The following is a 26,631-nucleotide window of genomic DNA, read 5'->3' as shown; positions in this document are numbered from 1 at the left end:
GTTGAGTGGTACCCATCCTCGGTGGGCGAGGAATGTGGTGAGTGATATCATGGATGGCTTCACCATGGTATCGTGTATCGACGTTAAATTTATCATTATTTTTCCGCTGCATTTGAACTCTGAACAACTTTATGTTTTGAATTCAGTTTGTAATAAATGATTTGGGACTTCTATAATGATTAGATTTGGATTGTTATAATCTCTAGGCTCACCTTCGTATGAGTGTTGTATGCTTGTTTCGATCAGAAATACGTGGTTGTATCGGGTGAAACCCGACAGACTACCATTTTGATCCGATTAAAGTGTTTGTTCGCATCTTAGGCAATGTTTAACACACTTTAGCGGGGTTAATTTGGGTAGTTCTACCACAGAAGCTGCCTGTCCTACCAGTCCCCAAATTTTCACTCTGGAATCCTGTCCTTCGACCTTCATCCAGCATTTCCAAAACACTAATACCACCCAAAGACTAATCATGGAGGCTTTAACTTAGTGGGCTCATAACCTTGAGCCTCGGCTATTCGGATAGGTTATACTCTGCGCAAAGGTATACACTTTCCCCATACGTCCAATCAGCCCATACCCTCGTGAAAAGGTGGTACTGACCTACAAGATCCATACCCGCCCATGCCTATCTCTAGGAAGCATTCCCTAGGTCCATCCACATATATACTGGAGTCTAAACAAGGGCCACTAACATCCACTTGCTTTGCATTATATTTAAGTAAAGCAACCTCTTCTTGAATTAGCAATATGGGACTAAAGGTTGTGCATGCTTTGGAATTTTCAGATTGGGCCACATATGGGCCTAAATCCAACAATCCTCCACCAATTCCAAAGCCGTTGTACTGAACATTCTTTATATATACCAGATTTTCGGTATAATTCCCGTATGGGTTGAACTTACACCTAGATCAACAAGATCCATCTTCCAACAGCTTGTGAATGGACTAAGCCTTGAATTCATAACTTTTTGGTGTCAGATTTCTTTTGAAGATGCAACTGGTACTAGGCTGCCAAAACGCCAAGTCCAAACAGAGCTTTTAAAGGTCTTTCTCCCCGATCTTCTCATGAGCTTTCCAAAGAGTACCCCACTCTCACGAACTGCGGCCTATTAGTTTAGCTCACATAGGTGTATTCATTTTAGGTGTCCTGTAGGACGATACCTTTTCCCTTAGTGGACACTAGAATACATTAAGGCATAATAGCCAGCCTTCCATATAGAAGAGAGTACATTATATGGAACATGGGTAATTTTAAATGATCTGTACTCCCCGTTACAACACTAACTTGTTTTCCTCATTTTCCAAATCATGAATCTCCTATCAAAGAAAATGAGTTACCATTACTTTGCAACTAAATGGGTCTCAACCCCATGTCCATGTTTGCAACAAAAATCGCTATCCGTGCAAGCCCTTTAGTAAAGGGATCTGCTAGATTTTTCTCACTGCGAATATAATTCACAGCAATTACTCCAGAGTTTTTTAGCTTTCTAACAGATTTAAGCCTCCGCTTCACATGTCTCGAGGACTTCATATTATCCTTAGTACTCATAACTTTGATTAATACCGTTTGGTTATCACAGTACATAAGGATTGCCGGAACTGGTTTCTCCACCAGTGGCAAGTCCATGAATAGCTCTCTTAGCCACTCGACCTCAACCGTAGCCATATCAAGTGTTAGAAGCTCAACTTCCATGGTTGACCGTGTCAAAATGATCTATTTATATGACCTCCATGAAACTACAGCACCTGCTAGTGTAAACATATAGCCACTCGTGGCTTTAATTTCATCCGCATCAAAAATCTAGTTGGAATCACTATGTCCTTCCAATACAGATGGATAACCAGTATAGTGAATTCCATATTCGATTGTACCTCTCAAGTAACATAGCACTCTCTCTAGTGCCTCCCAATGATCCTTCCGTGGATTGGAAGTAAAACGACTTAATTTGCTCACAACAAAAGATATGTTGGGACATGTTGCACCAGCAAGATACAAAAAGGACCCAATTATTTATGAATATCTCAATTGGTCCAACATTCATCTTTATTTTTCCTTAGCTTTACACTAGCATCGTAGGGCGTAGGGGATACTTTTGCATTTTCAAAGCCAAAGCGACACAGTAATTTTTCCACATAATGAGATTGATTTAGAATAATCCCATTCTCATTTTTGGTCAACTTAATATTCAGGATAACACTTGCTTCTCCCAGATCCTTCGTGTCGAAGCATGAAGATAAGAATGATTTGACCTCATCAATCACGGTAGTGTTAGTCCCAAATATAAGTATGTCATCCACATATAAGCACAAGATCACTGTTTGACCCCCACCATGGCGATAATATACACACTTATCTGCTTCATTTACAATAAAACCAGCAGACGTTAAGGTTTGATCAAAATTTTCATACCATTGTTTGGGTGCTTATTTTAGGCCATACAATAATTTTAACAATCTGCATACTTTACCCTCCTGTCCCTTAGCTACAAAACCATCAGGTTGCTCCATATAGATTTCTTCCTCCAACTCTCTATTAAGAAAAGCTATCTTCACATCCATTTGATGAATGTGTAGACCATAGAAAGCAACTAATGCAATGGGTTAACCTGGCCACAGGTGAATAGGTGTCAAAATAATCTTCACCTTCTTTCTAGGTAAAGCCTTTGGCCACAAGCCTCGCTTTATATTTTTCAATCGTGCCATCTGGTCTCATCTTTTTCTTGAAAATCCACTTACATCCAATAGATTTGCACCCAACAGGACGTTCAGCGATTTCCCAAGTCTCATTTGCCATGATGGATTCCATCTCTCTACAGACTGTCTCTTTCCAATACTCAGCATCTGAAGACGCATAAGCATCAGCCAGAGTCGTAGGCACGTTGTCCACAAGGTATACAATAAAGTCATCTCTAAAAGATTTCTCAACCCTTTGTCTCTTACTCCTGCACGAAGTGATGATTAAATTGTTATCTTCCTCATTATCCTCTCACAGAGGTATCTCATTATCCTCTCGTAGAGGTATGTTCTAAACTTGTTCAGAGTTAGGAATGACTGCATCCACATTTTCTAAAGAACTGCTACTCGGTCTCATAGGAAATATATCCTCAAAGAAAGTAACATCCTTAGACTCCATTATTGTATTTACTATAATCTCTGGAGTATCAGATTTAACTACCAAGAATCTATAAATAGGACTATTCTGAGCGTATCCTATAAATATGCAATCAATTGTTTTTGGCCCAAGTTTTCTTTTCTTCGGCTCTAGAATGTTGACTTCCGCCAAGCATCCCCACGTTCGCAGAAATTTGACATTGGGTTTTCTACCCCTCCATGCCTCATATGGAGTTATGTCACTTCTTGGTGATAACTTTATTGAGCACGAAATTTACAGTCAAGATTGTTTCCCTCCACCACATCTTAGGCATACCGACACTCTCTAATAAGGCATTTACCAAATCTGTAAGTGACCGGTTTTTCCTCTCAGCGACACCATTTGATCGTGGTGAATAGGGTGGAGTAAATTCATGGATAATCCCATGCTCAGAACAGAACTTAGAAAAGTCATTAGAGATATACTCTCCTCCCCGATCATCTCTAAGTCTCTTAATCTTCTTTTCTAACTGGTTCTCAATCTCTGCCTTATATATTCTAAAATAGTTCAACACTTCATCCTTAGACTTGAGCAAGTAAACATAACAATAACGCATTGCATCATCAATAAAAGTAAGAAAATACTTTTTTCCTCCTTTAGTCAAAACACCATTCATCTCACATAAATCAGAATGAATCAAATATAGTGGTGCCAGATTCTTCTCAAACTCTAATGCCTTAAAAGGTTTTCGAGGTTGTTTTGCTTGCACATAAGTTTGGCACTTAGAATTTTTGACTATATCACATTTAGGGATTAACTCAGATCTAGACATTCTAGCAATTGTATCAAAACCAACATGACAGAACCTCAAATGCCATATAACAGCAGAATTTTTATTCAAAGCAGTAGTAACATTCAAACTATAACAGGAATCCATAGTACTTATGCGGAACAAGTCTCCACTGTCATAGCCTTTTCCTATAAAAGCCCCAAATTTATAAACTACAACTTTATTCGACTCAAACACTAGCTTATAACCACTCCTACATAGGAGAGACTCACTCAATAGGTTCTCGTTTACGTAGGCATGTGCTGGACATTCTTCAATTGGATGCTTTTTCCTGAAGTAAGTTTCAGATCTACCATACCAACACCAAGAACAGAAGCACACGTTCCATTTTCCATAAGGACGCTAGAAGCCCCTGCTGCCTGATTTGAAGAAAACAAAGAAGCATCAGAACACACGTGAACATTTGCACCAGTATCAACCCACCAGTTGATAGACTGAAATGCAAAATGAACAATAGGAGATTTACCGTACCCTCCTGGAGTCGAGGCCTCGCCAATGGTCACATGAGTGAACTTTTTGCTCAATTCAGTGGTCCTGTCCTTGCGGTCATGACAATCCTTGGCAAAGTGATCAGGATTGCCGCACACGAAATAGGAAAGGTCCTTCAGATCCTTCTTCTCTATTTTCTTCTTTTTAAAGCTAGTATTCTTATTCGCCTTGGGACCCTTCTTCTTGTTAAATTGTTTCTTGTTTTGAACAAAATTGGCACTGTTCTGCACGTTCTTCACATGCACATCTTCTGCCCTTGCATTCTCTTCCACATCAAGAGTTGCAATGAGATCTTCAATAGAAATCTCTTCTCTTTTGTGCTTAAGAGATGTAGGAAAATCACGCCACTCTGCAGGAAGTTTAGCAACAATCGCTGCTGCAACAAACTTTGGAGGCAAAGCACATCCCAAATGTGCAATCTCACCAACTAGAAGCTGGAGATCGTGTGCTTGAGTTACAATTGATTTAGCACTGTCCATGCTAAACTCAAAGAACTTTTCGCACACATACAGCCAGCGACCGGCTTCGGCTTCTGCATATTTTTCTCCAAAGCCTCCCACAACATGGTGACCGATGAGTAATTCATATATACATCGTAGAGTTGATCCGCCAAGATGGTGAGGATGCAGCCTAATGCGGTGTTATTCGCATTCTCAAACTGCAAGGTCTACTCCTCTATGAAGGGAAACACGGGGTATATCACCCACCACAGCCCCAATGACATGAGCCAAAATTTGGCCCTTGTCTGCCATCTGCGGAAGTTCTCACCTCCAAACCTCTCAGGTTTTATGGCATCAGATGCATTTGCCATTGCTAGATTACAGAAATAGACACAATCAAATTTTTGGATTGTTGGAAATATGTGCCTAAAATACATTCCAGATTTTATTTGGAGGAAAAATACATTGATAAAAAATGATGCAAGCAAATAATACAAGTAGGCAAGCAACATATTGTCTAGAAGAAGATTGTGCAAGGAAATTACTCAATGATCCCGCGCAGAACGTAGTTGAACATGTTGAAGCAGATGTTGCAGAATCACCAAGCAGTCGCGTGAAGACACTGCCCAAAAACCTGATTGCTGCCTCGTGCAGGAGTCTCGCGATAGTGGTTTCGGAGATCCCGCTTTCCTTCAAGCCCAGTGCCGTCGAATTCGAAGGTCGACGAGGCGCAGCAGCAAGAGATTCAGCACAACGAATGGGAAGGCGAGCGTGTAACCGCGTCCATTCAACTAGGACGTCTCCTGGTGTTATAGACCTTCGCAGTGCATTAGTTTCCCCATCAAACAGCCTCATCAAGCAGTAGAAACTGCTAATTTGAATGACAGAAACTGCTGCCCTCAAATTGTTGAAACTAACACACCTTATTGCTGTTTAAAACGGCAGTTTCAACCACATTAAATCGCCATTAGGCTCAGCAAAAAAAATAGTAACTGTACAAATAATAGTTGCACGTGCGTGTAGCAGCAGTCTCCTTCTCTCTCATTTGCACCTATTTTGCATAGAGAGGAGACTCCCATATTTAAGCAAAGCAACCTCTCCTTGAATTAGCAATATGGGACTAAAGGTTGTGCATGCTTTGGAATTTTTAGATTGGGCCACATGTGGGCCTAAATCGAACATAACGTACATATTTAGTCACATTTTGTTTAGACGTCATTACACTTTTATTACTTATCAGTGGTACAGCTTGTGAAATGATTTCTGAATCCCAATAAATGATGATGTGATCAGGAGATCAGATCTGCTTGAGTTGCTGTCCCCCGTACATATATGACATACCTGCAGCTCCAAGGTTCATTATTCTATACTGACGTCAACAACGGCTTGTTTATTCTAGTATGGCTATACTTATTGTAATACGTATATATGTTTGCAGTGACCTCTAGATTTATTTCAGCGTGATGATTCCATTCTGAATCATAAACGTCATGTTCCAGACTGCATTGACATTCTGAAGCGTCCAGTAGGCCCATCCAAAGGTAGCATTCCCGTAAACATCTTGCTGGACTCGCGCAAACCTCTGGTAGTCCGTCGGGTTTGCACCTTGCACTCCCCACGCAGCCGACCATTCTCCTGCAAATGAATTACATAGTATATCATACAAAAATAGCAGTGATTATAATTAATTAATTATGTGTACAATTGTTTTTTTAAAAAGATGAAAAGTTGGCTTTGTTGAAATGAAGGAGAAAAGAGGATTTGAGAGGTGAAATGGTCACTGCTAGATTTCTTACCCACAAAAGTGAGAGGGCGCCCATTCTGGTTTGTGATGGTGGCGAGGTCAGCGGAGCGGTTGTTCCGCACGAAGTCGATGTTCTGCTCTACCGTGAGGTTTTCGAACTTGCTATCGAACAGGTTATAGTAGTGCACGTCTAGGACGGCGCCCGGGAAGCCACTGGCGAACTGGAGGAGCTCTTTTTGGTCTGCTATCTGTAGCCTGTTAGACATGATCACGTAGGCTGTCGGCGTGTACCGGCGCACGGCGTTGTAGCCATCCTGGTAGTATTTGGTCAGGCTAGGCAAGGTTGTGCCCGGCGCCAACGGCTCGTTGAGCAGCTCGACGGCCAGGAGGGCTGTGTTGTTCGCGTACCTGTTTGTAGATTTAATAGTTTGTATGTTTAGTTTTTGTCAGTCAGTTCTTGAGGTTAGATAAAGTTAATAAGTAAATGTTACGCAACCTCGACACAAGGAACTCGATGACTTGCACGGTTTGGGCGATGTTTGCATCGGTGGTGCCCCACTCCTGCGAGCCGTCTCTGGTCGCGCTGTGATCATATGGATTTTGTGACCCCGGTGCAGCGTGCAAATCCACAATAACACCAATGTTGTAGTTCCTGTAAACAGAAAAGAGCAAACGACTGTGGTCTCCGTCATATTCCCTAGCTAGTGGGCATGAAAATGCGAATGAGATAGCCGATTGATAGGTCGCTAATGCCCCTTGTTCAATGGAGATCTTAAGGCAAACTTACCGTGCCCATCTGAATGCATTATCCAATGCTTGGAGAGAGCCTCCAACGAAAGGAAGAGGAGGGTTTGGATCACTGGCAATCCACCATCCAACAGGGATTCTCACTGCGTTGAGCCCACATAACGCGATGAACTTGAAGTCATCCTCAGTTATGAATGTGTCCCAGTGACTCTGCAAAAACAAAGAACATCCAAAACTGAACAAGAAACTAAACGATTCACAACTGTTAATCATGTTCAACTGTAGTCTTTGCAGCCTAACTGCTTATTATCTTTTCTCGAGCATAAGGTCTTCTACCGATTAAGAAAAGGAGAAATGGCTGCCTGTGGGAAAATTGATTAACGAATCCATGAAGCCTGTCCAGTCCACATATTTATCGATTATTATGAAAGAACAATATAAGTATGTGAATGTTTCTTCGCATGGATTCCTTCATCCTTGACGTCATTCAGGCATGCCAACCGAGTCCAGTTTGGACAATTTGGAAATTTTCACACGTTGGAATGGAACAAATCAGACTCACTGAAACCTCTATTCCATCATTGTAAGTTAGTTCATTGCATTTCACTCTGCTTCAGATCGATTTGGATTGTAATTTGCATCCTTCAAGTCAATTTGATTTGACGCTTTAATTATTTAGTATGGAGAAGATTACAAGATGTGTTTCTACATATACACTAGAAATATTTCACTTGACCAGAAAGTTATACAGGGACTGAAACTAGGCAATAAGAATTAATGTCTTTTCTTTCAAATTAACATTTCTAACGGTCGTACATTTTATATGTACACACCTTATCCTTCTACAACCTCGAATGATAATATTGCCTCCAATTCACAAACACATGCTTACTTTTATTGTACAACATTTTGAAGCCAAATAACACTTTTTTACATTCTGAACGTATTTTTAAGATAACTTTATCCTTAATTTGCATGCTCCCACTAACAAACGTATATTGATAGTCAATGTTTTGAAATGTTGGACTGCATATATATCAAAAATTATGTTGTCACTGGTAGAGAAACGACCTTTCATTCAGCTACAAAAGTCTCGGTTATTTTTGAAGCTGGGACTAAAGGAGCTTTCATCCCGGGTCCAAAAACCAACTCCGACAGGGGACTCTTTAGTCCCAGTTAGTCAATGTTTTGAAATGTTGGACTGCATATATATCAAAAATTATGTTGTCACTAGTAGAGAAACGACCTTTCATCCAGCTACAAAAGTCTCGGTCATTTTTGAAGCTGGGACTAAAGGAGCTTTCGTCCCGGGTCCAAAAACCAACTCCGACAGGGGACTCTTTAGTCCCAGTTAGTAATATCAACCGGGACTAAAGGGCCCCCTTTAGTTCCGGTTGTAATGGTTAGGGACAATGAGAAAATCTGGTGGGGCATTTAGTTTCAGTTGGTGTTTCCAACCGGGACTAAACATTTAGTCCTCGTTGGTGATTCCAACCGGGACTAAATGGCGATCTTTAGTCCTGGTTGAAACCAACCGGGACTATACCCCTCTTTTTTTTATTACCCCAATGGACTTTCTCTACGCACTGGCCTGGGGACCTTTATCACCCCACCAGCCTCATCTCTTTCCCCACCACCTTATCCTTTCCCCACCACCAGCCTCTCTCTCCCTCCACCACCAGCCTCTCCTCCCTCTCCTACTCTCTCCTCCATCCACTAGCTGCCGCTGGCGCGCGGGGCTCCCCAACCTTGCCGCTGGCCGCCGGCGGCGAGCCTCACCGGCCGAGCCCTTGGCCGCCGGCTGCCAGCCACGCGGGTGCGCGGGGTCTCCCCGGCCGACCCCTAGCCGCCGGCGCGTGGGTCCTCCCCGGCCGAGCCCCAGGGTGCTGGCTGCAACTGGTGCATGGCCTGCCAGCCACGCAGGCGCACGAACCCTCCCTAGCGCGCATGCATGCGAGATGGCGAGCAGGGAGCTTGTGGATACAAGAAGCCGATGAATGTTTCCTTTGTGAGTGGTAGTGCATGATTTGTTTTTGAATGATTCATTTGTGATTGTACTATGTTGTGAATCAAGTCGAACTCATGTGTAGTGAATCAAAATCTTGTGCGAATTAATTGGTTGTGTGTTCTCACTTGTGTGATGTTCATGTACGATGAGCATATCTCTTGCTTCAATTTGTGAAGTGTTAATCGTTTTGATAATTCTATGGTGGAGTTGGAGCTCGGTGGTACGGTGGTCGAGGCGGGGCCAGCAGCGTGAGCAAGTAGGACGGTGGTGGCCCACTTTTTTTATTTTTTAGGAACTTTTTAAGTCCCAATTCGTTTAGTCCTGGATATTTTGGGACTAATGAGGGGACCTTTAGTCTCAAAAGATTAGTCCTGGTTGGATTTTCGAGACCTATGCATTTCTCCAACTGGGACTAATGCTCACTTTTCCACCAGTGTGTGTTTGCAGTATAAGTCATTTAGCTACAATTATTGAATTATAAGAATATTTATTTATCTGATTAGTGTGGAGGGGCCACGAATATCATGTGTGGATATATATCTTACCCTGAGCACCTGCGTTGCTCTTGCTATGCCATAGCCATTGCATATCTGGTACTCCCCGTACAAGTTGCCGACATTATTTACTAAAAAAACTGATGGATCATTGTCACTCCAGTCTGTGTACTCGCCAGCAGGGTCCGCTGTTACAGATGCCATGGTCTTCGCCTAGCAGCAATATAAGGAAATTGTGAAGAATAACAGGGATAATATCAATAATATATATTTAATTCCTTTTCTCTAGACTAGCTTGTGATATGCAAGTACGTATGCAAGACTAGAGATCCTCGATTTGAATAAATTCACTAAGAATGGATTTGTCTGAACGAAGTGCTTTCACCGCTTACTTTCTGCCCTCTATGCGCCGGTACGTATATGGTGCTGTACGTATGAATTATTCAATTACCTGCAAGAAGAGCCCATTTGGTGCCCTGATGCGCACCCGGGTCTTGTCGCTGTCTCGGCGCACGATCTGGAACGTCTCCGATGGCCCCGGCGTGGTGGCCGTCGCCACGAGGGCGCCGTTGCTGTCTACTCCCCAGAATTGACCGCCGTACACCCTGAAGTTGAACGTCGTCTCGTTGATCCTCCACAGCTGCATGGACGACCGAAATAGAAATGCATGCGTGCATGTTTGGTTAGGACAAAGCGCAACATGCGCATGCACAGCACAGCACAATTCGATAATTGGGGTCAATTAAGCAACCCTGAAGGTCTCCCAGCTGGACGCCTGAATCCGGTCGGCCAGGATGGCCGAGGCGCCGCCCTGATCGGCGACGAGGTACCTGTTCTGGGTGGTCGACTTGATCTGGAGCTGGGTGCCATCCTGCACATATACGCACGCGCACGTCCCGAGAAACAAATTGCGTTAGTGTCCTCAAAAAAAAATCAAATTGCGTTAGTGATCAACAGCTAGCGACGCAGATGGAGCAGATGGTAGCTACAGCAAACCTCACACTTGGGCTTTGCTAATTCATGGTTACTAGTACAACTTCCGTACCAGGAGGTCCTTGTTGGGAACGTTGTCGAAGAGGGACGGCATTATCCAGCCCTCCGTCACGAGCCAACCGCCGAGGTTCACCGCCCGGATTGGCGGCCCTGGCGCCGCCGCGGCCATGCTCACGAGCCAGGACGAGCAGACGAGGAGGAGAAGCGCGACGCTGCCCATGCTGAATGACTAGCAGATAGCCGATCGATCAGCCGACTTAGCTACGGAGCTTGGCGATAAGCCATATTATTTATAGTACTAGCTCCGATCCTGGCGTCGCCGCGCAAGTGATCGACGTCGTCGTGGGACTCCGTTGGGCACGTACACGTACTCGCGCCGGGTTCTCTACGCACGCTACCTTGCAGGACGGACGTACGTGGACACGATATAAGTCAGGGCGGTGTTCAGAGTTGCAATATAATAGCAGGAAACAGAGATCGGTGACATATCTTGCAGAAACGGTAGGACATATGACTAGCATTATTTTAGCAATTGCGAACGAAGGACGACAGATGTTTCAAGGCATTAATTGATAATGACCTGACACATGCACAGCGGACTCAATCGCCTTGAGGACAAAATTTTTAGCCTGCATGCAGTTCTTTTATCTGTCTGAAACATCATCTTTACATGACCGGACCAAGGTAGTAGTACATTTTAAATTTTAACAAGCACGGAGCAGGGGACTGTATTAATGGGCGACAGGGGTTCATAATACAAGAGTGAAATTTTTCGTAAAAGCACTAGTGACATTGTGAGAATTGCTTGTATACTCATGATTCATGAAGGAGGTTTACTTCAGTGGTGTAACAAACTTTCTCTAAACCTATCGATAGGAGACACAAAATTATCGATTGGAAATCCTGCCTAAGGTTCCATTTGCTTCCGCTGACTTATTTTTAGCACCCGTCACATCAAATGTTTAGATACTAATTAGGAGTATTAAACGTAGACTATTTACAAAACCCATTACATAAGTCGAGGCTAAACGGCGAGACGAATCTATTAAGCCTAATTAGTCCATGATTTGACAATGTGTTGCTACAGTAAACATTTGCTAATGATGGATTAATTAGGCTTAATAGATTCGTCTCGCCGTGTAACCTCCACTTATGTAATGAGTTTTGTAAATAGTCTACGTTTAATACTCTTAATTAGTATCTAAACATTCGATGTGACACGTGCTAAAAATAAGTCACCGGAAGCAAACGCCCCCTAATTCTAGCCCTACACACTCCTGTGACTTGGAGAGATCGTCGTTTCGGCAATCGTGACGTACTTGCCCCATGTTTAATTCCAGGACCTCGATGGAGCTACAAGTCGATCTTTTGACATTTGCTGCGCTAGCATAACTCGGAGAGAACGTTTTGGCAATCATAAAGGAACACGCAGTATATCGAACGAGTGGATTCCAGCGAGCCAGGGCGATGAGTGTAGGAAAACTGCGCCCATTATGGGGAACGGGGCGTTGCACGGCTGCAGGACCATAACCATGCCGCGAAGCTATTAGCTCAAGTGCAACGTGCCACCCCCTACACCACCTCAAGCTTTGACAAACAAATCGTGTACAGTATATAACTTAGTGTTCGGATCGTACATCACGTATAAATTATTGCAGGGAAATTATTACAACTTTCGAAAGGCATGCCACCCCCTTTACCGGATGCCTGACCGGCATCGCTAGTTTGGTACTAAATTCCATAACATTTAGTATCAACCAAAATACCCGGTACTAAATGTGTCGTTTAGTACTGGTCGGTGACACCAACCAGTACTAAACAGCTTTGCGCCAAAAAATAAAGAAAAAAGTTAACGAGCAGCCGGGAGGCCCCGCACAAGTCACAAGTCATGCGTCATGCGAATTGCCTACATGAACCTTCCTTACCATCTCACCTACACATCACATGTGGTGGAGTTAGATATGCTTCCCTTTTGAAGTATCACATGGAGTACCATCTAGATGGTCCAGTACTAGATGGTACTTCACGGGATACTGGTGTTATTGCCCAGTACTAAACGGTCCAGGAGCATTAGTACCGGGTCATAACACCAACCGGTACTAAAAGGTGACATTTAGTACTGGGTGGTGTTATGACCCAGTACTAAAAGATCTTCGAGGACCGAAAATTTGAACCCGGTACTAATTCCGCGCGTTAGTACCGGATGGTCCGGTACTAACGCTATGGACGAATGCTCAGTTTTCTTGTAGTGTGACCACTCTTTTCTATTTAAGGTATCTTCAAAATTCCAAAAGAAGTTTATAGATGTCTTTCCTATCATTTGAGACTTTTAGATGAAACTAATTATGTCATTTACCTCAATATAATATAAGGCCTAGAGGTCTCTATTGGTGGAGTTAATCAAGTATGGTACAATTTTAAATAAAATAGTTGTTGCTTGTTCCTATTCTGTAAGTATTTGCTCTTCAGTTTCTTGTGGTGAAACCTACCCGCCACTTGAGTTTTTAGCACGGGTGCTTCCATTTTGCCTATATTTATTCTAGAAATTAAACATGCTATTCTTTTTTTTTAAGTGAAGGCCTCATGGTGAGCTTTCTTGATTCAAACAGTTACAATAAAACTCAGGTTCTTCAACCGCATGTACTCGGATGAATTAATACCAGCCTCACTAGCTAAAGTATGAGCTACAAGATTAACCTTCCTTGGATAATGGACATAAAGTACTATAGAAAAAAACAAGGTTGGATACTAATGCCATCATATATAGGCGATCCATTGCCGAAAATCCCCAATCCTACATAGTTTCTGGCACTTCTATGCAACCAAATTGTATTACCAGTTTGTTACACCCCATTTGATTTTCCAAGATTAAACATGTTAGGCTTTTAGTGGTCCGTGATATATCCGTCAATAAAGTTGTGCCTGTATATTGACTTTGTGGACCTCATGGTCTAATGGTCTAGTATTTGGTAGTTAGGGGGTGTTTGGTTCCCTTTGCTTATTTTTAGCACGTGTCACATCGAATGTTTAGATACTAATTAGGAGTATTAAATGTAGACTATTTACAAAACCCATTATATAAGTAGAGGCTAAACGGCGAGACAAATCTATTAAGCCTAATTAATCCATCATTAGTAAATATGCAACACATCGTCAAATCATGGACTAATTAGGCTTAATAGATTCGTCTCGCCGTTTAGCCTCCACTTATGTAATGAGTTTTGTAAATAATCTACATTTAATACTTCTAATTAGTATCTAAACATTTGATGTGACGGGTGCTAAAAATAAGCAGGAGAAACCCAACCAGACCTTACACATGGAGATAGGATTGCATATGAATTCATAGGGACGAGTGTTGGGGATATGTCCACGGGGCACTTCAAGATGGGCCATCCTATCATGATGCTGATATTTTTTGCGTAAGTAATATAATATGATACGACATGTAGTTCAATAGGCTTATGAAGAAAAAGGCCCAAAAGTGGCACCTTATTATAGACAGAAAATACGAATTAAATTAATGATTCACACTGCAAATAGCAATCCTTATTTTTAGCCTGTTGGGTCCTTCGCATATGGGCCAATTACATTATATGACCTGAAGTAAGCGAGACCCTAAAATAAAAGAAAAACGAATAGGCCAAAAGCAGGAATGCACATTTGTTTTTCTCTTTATCGTCTTCCATCTCTCGATGCGTAGATGGCGTACAGGATGGCGTCTCTGCGATTATAATATTGCTGGGACACTCTTATTACTAGCAAAGTATATGCTCGACTTTAATTTTTTTACAGCACTACTAGCGCTCGGACGTTCGATGATAAATTTTCTACTAGATGCTTTGACGAAACATTAAAAATTACCTAGTGAAACATCAGCGACTACTGTTTGAAATAATGTGTAAAAATAACTACATCGTTCTGACTCTGGGATAGAAAATTACCACTGCAACATAAACACTATGTTTCATGCAATATTCACTGTGAAACATGCAGAAATAATAGTTGCAACATCAATACTTTACTATTGTAATATATGTTGGAGTATCCGATTTTTTAAAATTCCGAACGTCTCTTCTGTAGCGTTACCAATTTTTATAGCATTACCAATTTTTATATGCTGCACTACGCTACGCATCTAATAGTAATTAGCTATTCATGATTCCCTACTCACATGAACTTCTAGATGGACATGGCAGAAAATTTGTTTTTCACTCTTGCATTGGTTTTCTAACACGCTCCCGCGCGCTACCACTTCTGTGGCACGCTGTCCTTGTCGCTCCAGGAACCCACCATCATGGTGCTGAGGTGTACGGACGCTCCAAGCCTCAGTGCCAGACTGCCAGTCCTTGACATAGGAGGCCTCAGTGAGACTGCCAGTCCTTGACAAACAGGGATGGGATGGGCGGATGGCGGTGGTGCGCCTGGTGGGGATGATAATGCTGCGGAGCCAAGCAGGTCAAGGTCTTGTTTAGTTGTCAAAGTTTGGAGGTGTTAAATTACTGTTGCAGCATTGTAGTTTGTATTTGTGAATTATTGTCCAAACATTGACTAATTAGGCTCAAAAGATTCATCTCGCAAAGTACAACAAAACTGTGCAATTAGTTTTTAATTTCATCTACATTTAGTACTCCATGCATGTACCGCAAGTTTGATGTGATGGGGAATCTTCTTTTTGCATAGTGTCTAAGTTGGGAGTTGGGGGTGAAGTAAACAAGGCCCAAAGTTGATGAGCATGTTTCATAATATGACTCGGTCGTTTTACATCATGCTAAAGTAGGTGAATCAGTCAGTCAATTCGGCACTGTTATTAGGGATTATTTGCTCCGACCAAGCTATCTAGCTTTACTTTGTTGACTTAACGACATCCAAATAAAGAGACAAGATAAAGTCTAGCTTATTCATTTTGGTTCCTACTTTTCACTCGAAAGAGCACGGATAGCAGAAAGTTTGTTCATATAACTACATAACGTAATTACAAGACCAACAGTTCAGTACACGTTTGCAATCAGTTACATCTCCATATTGACGGATTCATGCATTCAATTCCCAGCGAAGAATGCGACGAGCCGGGCCATGAGCGCCACGGCCTCGGGGCAGCCGGGATCGAGGAGGAAGAACACGTGCTCCTTGCCCATTGTCTCGAACCACTCCACCTCCCCGCCCCACCCGCTCGCCACGACGGCTTCGTAGTACGCCCTCCCCCTGCCCCTGAAGAAGTCCCCGTCCGCCTCGACTACGAGCAGTCTCTCGAACGGCAGGCCCCGCAGGCTCGGCGCCGCCGCGGCCAGCGGGTTTATCCTCGGGTCGTCCAACCCGTCCTCGGCCGCCTCCCGGCAGATGACGCCCCACAGGGTGTCCATCATCTCCGCCGTCTCGACGGACTCCCCGGCAACGGGCTCCTTGCCGGCGAACGCGGAGGACCGCGCCCTCGATCCGCGCCGCCACGCCGCCGCCGTCTCCCGCCGCCGCAGCCATCATCGCGACGTTGTGGATGATGTTCCCGCCGGCGCTGTCCCCGGCCAGGAAAACGCGCCCGAGGTCACCGTGCCGGGACAGCCAGGGGTCGCCGCCGGAGAGCGCCCACTTGAGCGCGCGGAGGGAGTCCTCGTAGCCGGTCGGGAACCGGTGCTCGGGCGCGAGGCGGTAGTTCACGGAGACGACGAGCACGCGCGCCGCCGCGGCCAGGGAGTTGACGTAGTTGTGGTACATCGGCGAGGCTGCCGACTCGGTGATGAAGCCGCCGCCGTGGAAGAAGACGAGCACGCGGAGCTTCGGGCCGTCCTCGTTGGCCTGGGTTCCAGCCATGTCCGGGAGGTAGAGCCGGACGTAGATGCCGGAGTCGTCGTCGATGACAACATCTTTCGAGACGACGCCGGTGGCGGCGTCGGCGCCGGCAGGCACGGTTTCTGTGCCGACTAGGCGGTCGACGTGGTGATCCTTGTAGATACGGAAAATCGGGTAATCGAGTATGACCTCGGATCTCGGATCCATGGCGGGTGGCAGTGGAGTAGCTAGATTGCTTGAGCCTGGAGATGATGGTCTAAGCTTCCAGGTTGTTACGTTCTGTACTGTGCGGCACACCACCAAGTCAATTTATGTTGGCGCTTGCTTTGATTTCTTGATAGATTCTTTCCCCCCATTTTCTGAGTGGATTGCAGGTATTCAAAGGAACGAAGCTGGTGGAGGCTGCTGGGACCGGTGGTGATGTCCTCTTCCGCTGAAAATAAGGACTCGCTTGGCGTGTTCTTGACTAAACTACTGTGTTTAGGAAGAACGTATCAATGTGTGTGTGTATATATATATATATGGTGTCAATATACTCCGTAGCCAGCTATAGAATAGGTTATTCTGTAGCGCACGTGGCATGTTGCGATTGGCCATCCCGTCCACGCCTGGGACGAGCGAGAGCCGTTCGTGCGAGACCAGGCAGGAAGGGAGTAAACAAGCTGTTCGCGCGAGCCAGTAAACGATCGAGGGAGCCATACGTGCGGATGCAGTCTAGAGGGAGCGAGCGAGCCGCCAACGACCGAGATTTCTCCCACTCGGATTCCTCCTATCCGTCTTCAACCCACCCACGCAGAGCACCCTGACGCCGCCACCTCCTGCTCAGATCCGGCGTCCTTGGCCAACCTCCGCTGCCCAATGGGCCATACAGCCCCACCACATCCCGTGCCCCACTGGGGGGTCCCGCGCAGGCCGTCGCCGGCAGCGCCCACGCCGCCGGTGCTCCTACGCAACCTGAACCGCCGGCGGTACCTCGGTTACAATGGCGGCTGCTGCGTTCGTGCGGGAGGCCCCTGTGCAATGGAGCCGACTTCCCCAAGCCGCTGCTGTTGCGCGATATCGTTGGACGAAAAAGAGCCGACAGGGGAACTTCATTACGACATTGATTGGCTTTACTCAATCAGCGCGAGGTGCTCGGAGGAATTTGTGACCGTGGCACTAGTTACGGCAGCAGGGACATGAAGCTACAATTAATTGCTGTCGTTAATGGTGAGTCCATCTCCTGTGCCAACAAGAATCCGGAGGTGTTCCTGCAGGTTGAAGTTGCGCCAGCAGGTTGGGTCTCGCTCCTGCACAATCCGATTCCATGGATGGCGCAACGTACTACTGATAGCGCAATCGCCGGAACCGGAGGTAAATGGCGCACGGGTGACTCCTCTCCAACATGTGTCACCGGGGACGATGGCAATGCCCGGTCCGGAGAGGACCTACTTGCATGTGAGTGTGCTAACTTGTAGTCTTTTCTTCTTGCAGGTCCATCCAAAAGCTAAATGGTGTCGCATAGCTAATCTTACAACGAATCAATTTCCAAATTCATGTTTTAGGTAACCCCCCAAAGGTTTGAAAGTTCAGAACACATTTGAATGAACCTTGATAGTAAAATTCAGAAACAGTACTTGGTGCCATTATTCAGAAATTCAGAAATAAAAAACGTCCAGCATGAATTGCATTATGATTATTCATTACCTAATCATTCCTGGTATATATATACCTAGTTTTCAGAAATTCAGAATTCAAAGCGTACAGCATGAATTTCGTTATGATTATTCATTACCTAGTTCATTCCTGATTATGTTATCAGAATTTCAGAAATCTTAGATAGTAGCTGGATTATGCATTACCTGATTATTCATTCCTGAATAAGGATTCCTGATTATGTTTTCTCATTTACTGTTGTCGTAAGTGTCACTGGGAAATAAGCCTTTTCTGTAAGCAAGTAAAGGGTATGTATGTATGCAGTCCTTTACCGTGTACCAGTTAACTACCTGTACACTTACTTTGTGAAGTATACTAGTGTGTCTGTGTGTGCCCTATGTAGGACATTCAGATAAGATGACAAATTCAGGTTGTCCTATTTTTCTGAACATGCTGGCTTGTAGTCTTTTCATGTAGTCTTTTTTTACTATATATGATTGGTTCAGTAACATGACATGTAGCGCTACTGCAGTAATGTTGTCCCCTATCTCATCCTAGTGTAATTTGAATATTAAGATCGAATATCGTGCTCCAAACATTCTGTAGCGATATGTTCAGGTTTAGTAGTTGTGGTACTGCCTTCTGATATGTGTATTTTTTTCCAGGATCCCTTGTTGCCAGACATAATTGTGCCAAATGAGGAGCTGTATTTTGACAGTAGAGATGAAGCCAAAGAATTTTACAAATTCTATACAGGCAAAGCTGTGTTTGATGTGCGCATAACCAAGACAAGTAGGAAGACGGTACTGAAGTTGTCGTGCAACAAACAAGGACACTGGGATTACTACAAGCCTGGTGAGGAGAGGGTACATGAGAAAATGTCAATGAGGTGTGAATGCAAGGCTTTTGTGAAGATTAAATGGAACCAGAAGAAGGACTATTGGTTCTTTGAGAGGATAAGGTTGGAGCACAATCATCCATTGCATCCCTCGCTGACCATAACACAGTTCTTGAGGATACAGAAGGACAAGGACACTATAGTCATGGGTATTGTTGATCAAATGCATAGGTGTGATGCTTCCCACAACACTACAGTAAATGTGCTGGCAGAATTATATGGTGGTCGGCAGAACTTCACGTTCATGGAAATGGATTTGAGAAACAGGTAATGTCTTCAAATGTACTATTGGTGATGTTATTGTTGAATACATGGAAATCATTTAAGTTGATGTATGTGTTCATGGTTGCAGGAAAGCTACAACTGCCGGGGAGGAGAGGGAAAATGATATACCAAAGTTGCTTGAGTTCTTCAGGCAGATGAAGGCCCAGAATGAGTATTTCTACTATGAGCTGCAGGTAGATAGTGAAAACGTTATCAAGAATGTGTTCTGAGTCTTGCAAGCCAGCGTGCAGAATATAGAGATTTTTGAGATGTGGTTACATTCGATACCACATACAAGACAAACATGTATAGCATGCCTTTAGCCATATTTGTTGGGTCAAACCATCAACTGCAGAACGTCGTGTTTGGGCAAGCACTGTTGCAGGATGAGCAAGCTAACACATTTGAGTGATTGTTTGGGGCATTCAAAAACTGTATGTCCGGAAGTCGGGACCCAAGGTGTATACTTATAGGTGAGGAATGTTTATACACGAATATCTTGAGTGATATGTAACTTGAAATATTTGGTAACTTTGTCACCTTTACTGTGTTGCAGACCAGGATAATTCAATGGCGGCAACGATCAAGAAGGTGTTCAAACAAACACAGCACAGGTTGTGACGTTGGCACATGCTTAGGAAGTATAAAGCAGAGCTGAAAAATTGTGCAACATTCATGATGGTCTGAAGATAAAGCTCCACACCATAATCAATCACCCACTTACGCCTACAGAGTTTGAGCCTGCATGGAATAAGTTGGTGGATGAGTATGGAATATGGGAGGATGATACTATTCAGGGACTTTGGGAGAGGAGGAAATTGTGGGTTGCTGCTTATTTGAAGCCCTTGTACTGTGGCAGGATGATCTCTACAAAGAGCTCTTGTACTATGGCAGGATGACCTCTACACAGAGAAGTGAAAGCGTAAATAAGATGATCAAGGGGAGTAGCTTCATAGGACATATGACATGCATGAGTAAATTTGCACGCAAGATGCTAGACTTCATTCAACACACAAATCACACAGCGGGTGGGGAAACCAATTGGTCTCAGGTAATAATGACAGTGTATTGTTGTTGCTGAAGAAGTTTTAAGATATTGTTTACTGGGGATTAATGTTTTATGTGGTTGTCCATGAAACAGGCTGGTAACTTGAGTTGACGTTGCAGCCCTTTGATGGCCATCTTAGCAGAGTGTACACACGAGCCTTATAACAAAATATAGGAAAACTTATATTTATAGTACTGCTTTCCGTATTGATCCTCATCCTAATGAGGTTGGTGTTTACCTGGTGACGCACACGAATCAGTCATGGCAATATGCTTGGTTTCAACATTCATTTAGAGTGGAGGCTGATGTACGATCCGGTAGGTATACATGCGAGTGCAAGACATGGGAGCATACAGGTAAGATGTTGCAATTTGAAAAAAAAAATCATTTCAGCATTTCAATGTGTATTGTGGTCTGGTGAAAAAGTAGCACTAATTATGGTTAATTTGATTGTTACAGGCTTGTTCTGCGCTCATCTTATTAAAGCCTTCACGTACATTCAGATTGACAATATACCTGCAGATTACATAATAAAGAGATACACAAGGGGTGCAAGAACGATGGTAACGTGGGACAGGCACAACATTGTGACTTCGATACCAGGCTATGAGAGCGATCAATACAAAACAAAGAAGCTAGTAGAAATCACGATGGCTGCTGTGAGGGCATGCCGCAAAACAAGTCTTGGGTTCAAGAAAGGCTGTGAGCATTGGTTCGAGAAAGGTTGTCTGCATTGGTTGAGTGGGGTGAATACAGGAGCATTACATGTGGGGGATCATACAGAAGAACAAAGTGATGTGATCCCACATATTATAGGTGAACCTATAGCTAGTTGGGCTGAACAAGATGCAGCAGTTGAAAGTGCAGTCCAAATTTCAGAGTGTGCACCAAGGGAGGTAAGAACAAAGGGGAGGAAGCGTGGAGGGAAACAGGTTGTTAATGAACATGCAAGTTCCAATAAGGCACAGGGGCAGCAGCATGTGGATATTGCGGATCTTTAGGTCATTATAGTACGGGGTGTGATTTGAACCCGGATAACATCAATAAGAAACGAGGTGCAAGTGGGAGTTTGCGGGGCAAGATGGGATGGAAGAGGGGGAGACCACCCACTAAAAGGCAACTGGAGGATGAGTTTAATGATGCTGCATAAGTTGTGTTTACTGATTGGTTGTGTTTGGAACAGATTAATAATAGCATGTATTGTTTACTGAATGGATAATTACTGAATGGCTCTTACTGCACCGTGTTATTCCGTCGAAGATGAATGGTTGTGTTTGCTAGCTCAACTTGACATTGTCGTCAGCGTGCAAGCTTGCCCATCTCCGTGGTCAGGAGGATGATTTAACTGTTTCGGGTAGTAGTCTAGGAGTGGCTTGGCTGTAGGAGACTTTTTGTGCATCATGAATAAGTTATCCTTTCTGATTCCTTTGTGTTTTGAGTATTGTGAACCCACTTGCTATCAGTGGTGACTAAACTGTGGCAATGTTATGATTATCATCCTACCCTATGAATACAGCAGTTTTGATATCAACGATTGTTGGATTTTCCGTGTCTATAGATGTTGTGGGCGCCCAGCTGCGAGTGAGCGCAGCCTGTTTTTGCATCTGCTAATTTTTTTTTGCTGCCAATGTTGCTCAAGTTCGTACTGCATCTATCTTGCATCGTGCAAACTGGATAATCGTTGTCTGACAAATGTAGTTAATTCTGGACATATGCTTGTGTTTTAGCAAGTACAATGTGAACATGTATGGTACTTGCTCTGCGACTAAGCTTTTGCTGCTAAAACAATAGAACCGACCCAAAAAACAACAATTGGAGGATGCTTTTGGTGATGTTGCATGGGTTATACAGAATCATGTGAAGTACAAAAGAAGAACCTTTATGTGAAATGTCTCCATCATGCTGAAAACATAAGAATTTCTGGAATTCCATTAAGTGGGCATGTGAAGTACAAAACTTGTATTCTATTTATAGTAACAACTCAAATTTGTGAAGAACATAATTAAAATTATTTGGGATCCATGACATTCAAGCGACCACACAGAATGTCTGGATGTTGTCGAAAAATTCTGTGTGGATGTTGTCGAAAATGAAGGGAAAGTAAACATGTTTCTAGACCACCAAGATCGCATACATGCGACGCCTGTGTGCTTCTAGACCACCAGGGAGCTTCTTGATCTCATTGATTTCGTGGTAGAGGCCGTAGAATAGGAGCTGGGATCTATATTGCCGAATGTTTTCCTGCAATGCATAGGTAAATAGCAATCAGGACTATTGTAGATGGATTACTAATTAGAAACATCGAGTTTTGGTAAAAGTGGTTAGTCGTCCTGTGAGGATTGGAACATGGAAAGAGTCACCATTCCATAGCTCCATGGATTTGATGGCATAGAATCCACAATCATTGTCGTCTGTATGCATACATACATCAATGATAGGATGTTTGAATCTAGTAAATTGCTTCATTTCAAAATCTGTTGCCAACTGGAACAGGAGATTAAGGCGTCGAATAATTCGGTCACCCAGGACTTGGTGGTAATCTGTGTGGTCATCTAGACTAGAATCAAGTACATCAGTGCGGTCGTGTATGAAGTTGATGCAATAGATGCTATAGTGCTCCTCCTCCATAACCGGCAAAAGGAACTAGACATGAAAGAAGTAAAATGAAGTGCGGAAACTGTGAGTTCAAAATCAGTTGGTAGCCCTTTTTTTAGTACATTGATGTGGTTGTCGGGAGTAGATAGTACTTGCTAGTTTCACTTTGGTTGCGTCAAGATCTCCAATATCTCACTGTAAGACAGCTAGTGCCTGACGTGATTCCCACTGAGAGAAATCTTCATCTTTCTCAATATTGACATATTCCTGGATGTGTAATATAATGGCATTAGAGGGTGTAAAATTTTTTGTTGAATTGTGTAGTGAATGGATTAGGTACGCGGTTACCCCAAGCTGTTGAGATAGGAAGACCCTGTACCCACCACCATAAGCCATGTGGCATTCATCATAGCTCATGCAAGCAACGAAGTATGACATGAACTGGGTGGAAAGCATCTCGCCATCAAGGAAAGACTCCAATATATCTGATCCACTGAATTCTCTCAAGCTGGTGTGGATAAAAATATCACTGGTATGCAAAGAAATGACTCATAAGTGTGTGCATGCAGCATTGGATCTTCAAGAGTAGGTTGTAAATAATACCTTTTGCACTTCATGTCAGTTCGGAACTTTTTCCTAACAGCATGTGCTGTTAACTGTGGAGCTTTAGCTCTTTGTGGATCGCCTCTGAAAGGGGACACATACCTGGCTGGTCGTTTTGTAAGCCGCTGTGGCCTTGGAGCAATGGCTGGACGATGGATTAACTCATCTTGTGTGCAAGGCTGTAAAAGAATAGGGCCAAGTGCATCATCTGTGTTGGTTGCAGCTTGTATATTTTTCTCATCTTCTATTTTTTTTAGAAAAAGGAGACTTATAATTTATATTGTGGACACCATTATGATTGCAGGAAACATCGTAACATGTATATTTGCACAACATAATAAATCTGTCAGCACGTAACATAATTTATCTGTCAAAATTCCAGACCATGTCCTGGTGAATAAGTGTAAGCCATCGAAGGTATAGTAAAATGTTCCGGAATATTTACTGTATAATTGAGGATGACTACCAGACTATCTAAGAGGCTATGTCAATAATTCCATACTAGGAGTAGTTAAATCTTGAAGTAACTTTACCATGTGATTGAGAAGTGACTTTGCCTAATAAAATGGAGCAGTAACTATGTATTGTATAATTGAGATTCTAGGAGTAGTAAAAAGTTACAGAAACTTTACTGTATGATTGAGGCAGTTGTATTAAAATAGTGACGATATTGTCATCTAATAAATTGTATGGATATTTGGCAACTGTTACTAAACTCAGCAAATTATCTAGTCATACGGACCACTAGATTGTTTCCAGTACTGGTTAATCTATATGTGCTTATTATGGTACAACATGAGCAAATTCAGACTTGGGGGTGTTCAGTCTGCAACGCTACTGAAAAAAACCCTTTATTTCTGTCTCCTTTTCTTTTGGTTATTAAGAGAGATGCCTCGTTCGGCTGGCTGTTGCGTTCGGCTGGCTGGCTGCTGCGGCAGATAGCTGTTGCGTGCTGCAGCTGCTGCGGCAGAGAGCCGAGCAGCAGAAGCCAGCTGCAAAGCAGCCAGCCGAACGAGCTGAGAATTATCGGACTTGTTATCGTGCTTTTGAGACACATCAACCAGTTCTGGATCAACATATGAGCATAATGAATATGCCATAACGGATTTTTTTTCCAAAAGCTTAATTAAGACTCAGAACTTTGTGATATTTTAGTCAACTATTACTAAACGCAGCAGGGAGCTGCTGATCATGGGCAACTTGCTCTTGTAATCTAAGGCAATCAGTAGAAGGGTAGATTTAGTCATCTTGAACAGATGAGGCAAGCCAAGTTTTTTATTATCTGCAAGTACAAGGACTAAGCCTGCTTTTGTACTGTTATGATGTCACTAGGGCAATGTTATATTCAGCAGAAGACAGTAATTTTAATCCTGTTACTGCCCGCAAGCAGAATATATAATATGTTAAATATTCTTTTGAAGAAGTGTGGTTGCCTACTAAGTGGGAGGCCTGTAATTGACTACAAGAACAAATAATTTACTGTAAGGTTGATGCATCAAAAATACAGGGGTGGGCTGCATGTACTAGAGAATCCAGGTGTGGGGGTGCTTGGGCAACAATATTGTGAGTGTGTACAACTGATCTAAAATAAGTAGCAGGAGAAAAAGATGATGAAAATATTTGAGAATAATCCATACTGCCATTTGGCGAAGGTGCGACAGGGTCTCCTTTAGCTAGAACATGAGCCACGATGTGATCAATAATCACATCTGTGTGAACCTGGATATGAAGAATCAAATATGTGTTTAGAAGATGGCACCGTTGATGCTAAAATAGTAGTATTGTTACTGAACAATGCATTAGAAACCTGAGTACAAACGGGTAAAAGGTCGCCTTCCATTATATTGTCAAGGTAAACATTGTCCTGAAGGGAGGGGGTGAGGAAGGTAGACAACAGTTGGGACACTAAATGAGTGATTTTTTTTTGAGAACCAGAAGTGAACATGTTGCCAGGAGTAGTGAATTACATTCTGATAAGCAATACTATCGTGTAGTGCTTCGAATGGTGGTAAATCTTGTTCTTCTGTCCTATTCTGTTGCAACCCATCGGGAACGCCCTGGTTAAGGTCCTGTTTTGTGCCACCTGAAACACAAGGAAGAAATAAGGGATGGCATAATTTGTCAGATGCATGGTCTAATGTTTTGGACCTGTCAACAAACAATGGTCATGGGATATACCAGAAGACATGTCACTTTCGATTGGGTTATGTTGAATAAGTGCCGCACCAAATACATTTTCAAATCCGACATTCTATGCAATGTGGCCATCATTCATGTCGACGTCATTGGCTTGCGCTGCCCCTCAGACCGTGGGGCACAGTCATATTCAATGGATCCCAACACATCCAAGCACCACGCTCGTATACATGATCACTACTCTAGCCCCTCCAGAACCCCAACCATGATGATCGACATGCATAGAACTAGAGCAAGCCCGAAGGCATAACGAACTGATGCGGTAACATAGATTCAGCCTAAACATATGAGTACAACTAAGGCACAAGACATGGCATAGCATACTACCAAAATAGCATAACAATCATACTCTTTATAGATAGGATACTGACAAGTCGAGTACAAAACCATACTGAGAGCCGGAGGTTACGTCACCAACCGACCCGAAGTCTAGCTTAGCACTACAAGAGTTTCAGCTCTAGCCTAGCTCGGATTACAAGAGTGACAAGAGAGAGAGAGGGAGGGAGAGGCTTCAAGTGTGGTGCATGTAGGGGGGGTCTCTTCCTCCTTTTATAGGTGGTTGAGGGCGGTTCCCAGGAGGTATCTCTAGGGAATCTTCTCCCACCGCTATCCAGAGTCAACAAGCGACTGCCACATGGAAGATAAGGGTGGGAACCGCCTATCCAAGTTTGGCCCACCCTGGGCTGGGCCGGTTCTCCACCGCCTTTTCCTAGTGGGCCGTCCTTTGGTCCTTGGTGCTGATCCTTG

General features: G+C 43.5%; 2 protein-coding genes and 2 pseudogenes across 2 annotated transcripts; 1 reads left to right on the top strand and 3 right to left on the bottom strand.

The window, feature by feature from the left end:
* Nucleotides 1-4,170: 4,170 nt before the first annotated feature.
* On the bottom strand, nt 4,171-4,911 carry LOC140221144 (uncharacterized). The gene has a single exon (XM_072290467.1). The coding sequence runs from the start codon at nt 4,909-4,911 to the stop codon at nt 4,171-4,173; it is 741 nt and encodes a 246-aa protein (XP_072146568.1).
* A 1,088-nt stretch (nt 4,912-5,999) lies between these two features.
* Nucleotides 6,000-11,102, bottom strand: LOC117839997 (probable glucan 1,3-beta-glucosidase A). The gene is made up of 8 exons (XM_034720450.1): nt 10,911-11,102; nt 10,617-10,736; nt 10,317-10,505; nt 9,917-10,078; nt 7,404-7,573; nt 7,113-7,268; nt 6,669-7,024; nt 6,000-6,507 (listed from the first exon to the last, which is right to left on the bottom strand). Exons 1-8 carry the CDS (start codon nt 11,076-11,078, stop codon nt 6,323-6,325), a joined length of 1,506 nt encoding a protein of 501 aa, XP_034576341.1. The 5' UTR covers nt 11,079-11,102; the 3' UTR covers nt 6,000-6,322.
* Nucleotides 11,103-15,691: 4,589 nt separating this feature from the next.
* On the bottom strand, nt 15,692-17,082 carry LOC117839694 (tuliposide A-converting enzyme 2, chloroplastic-like; annotated as a pseudogene).
* A 545-nt stretch (nt 17,083-17,627) lies between these two features.
* LOC140221143 (protein FAR1-RELATED SEQUENCE 5-like) lies at nt 17,628-20,993 on the top strand (annotated as a pseudogene).
* The last annotated feature ends 5,638 nt before the right edge of the window (nt 20,994-26,631 follow it).

This window comes from Setaria viridis, chromosome 9 (genome assembly GCF_005286985.2).
Source record: "Setaria viridis chromosome 9, Setaria_viridis_v4.0, whole genome shotgun sequence".
Taxonomy (NCBI): domain Eukaryota; kingdom Viridiplantae; phylum Streptophyta; class Magnoliopsida; order Poales; family Poaceae; genus Setaria; species Setaria viridis.
This window is presented reverse-complemented; position numbering and strand designations above follow the sequence as displayed.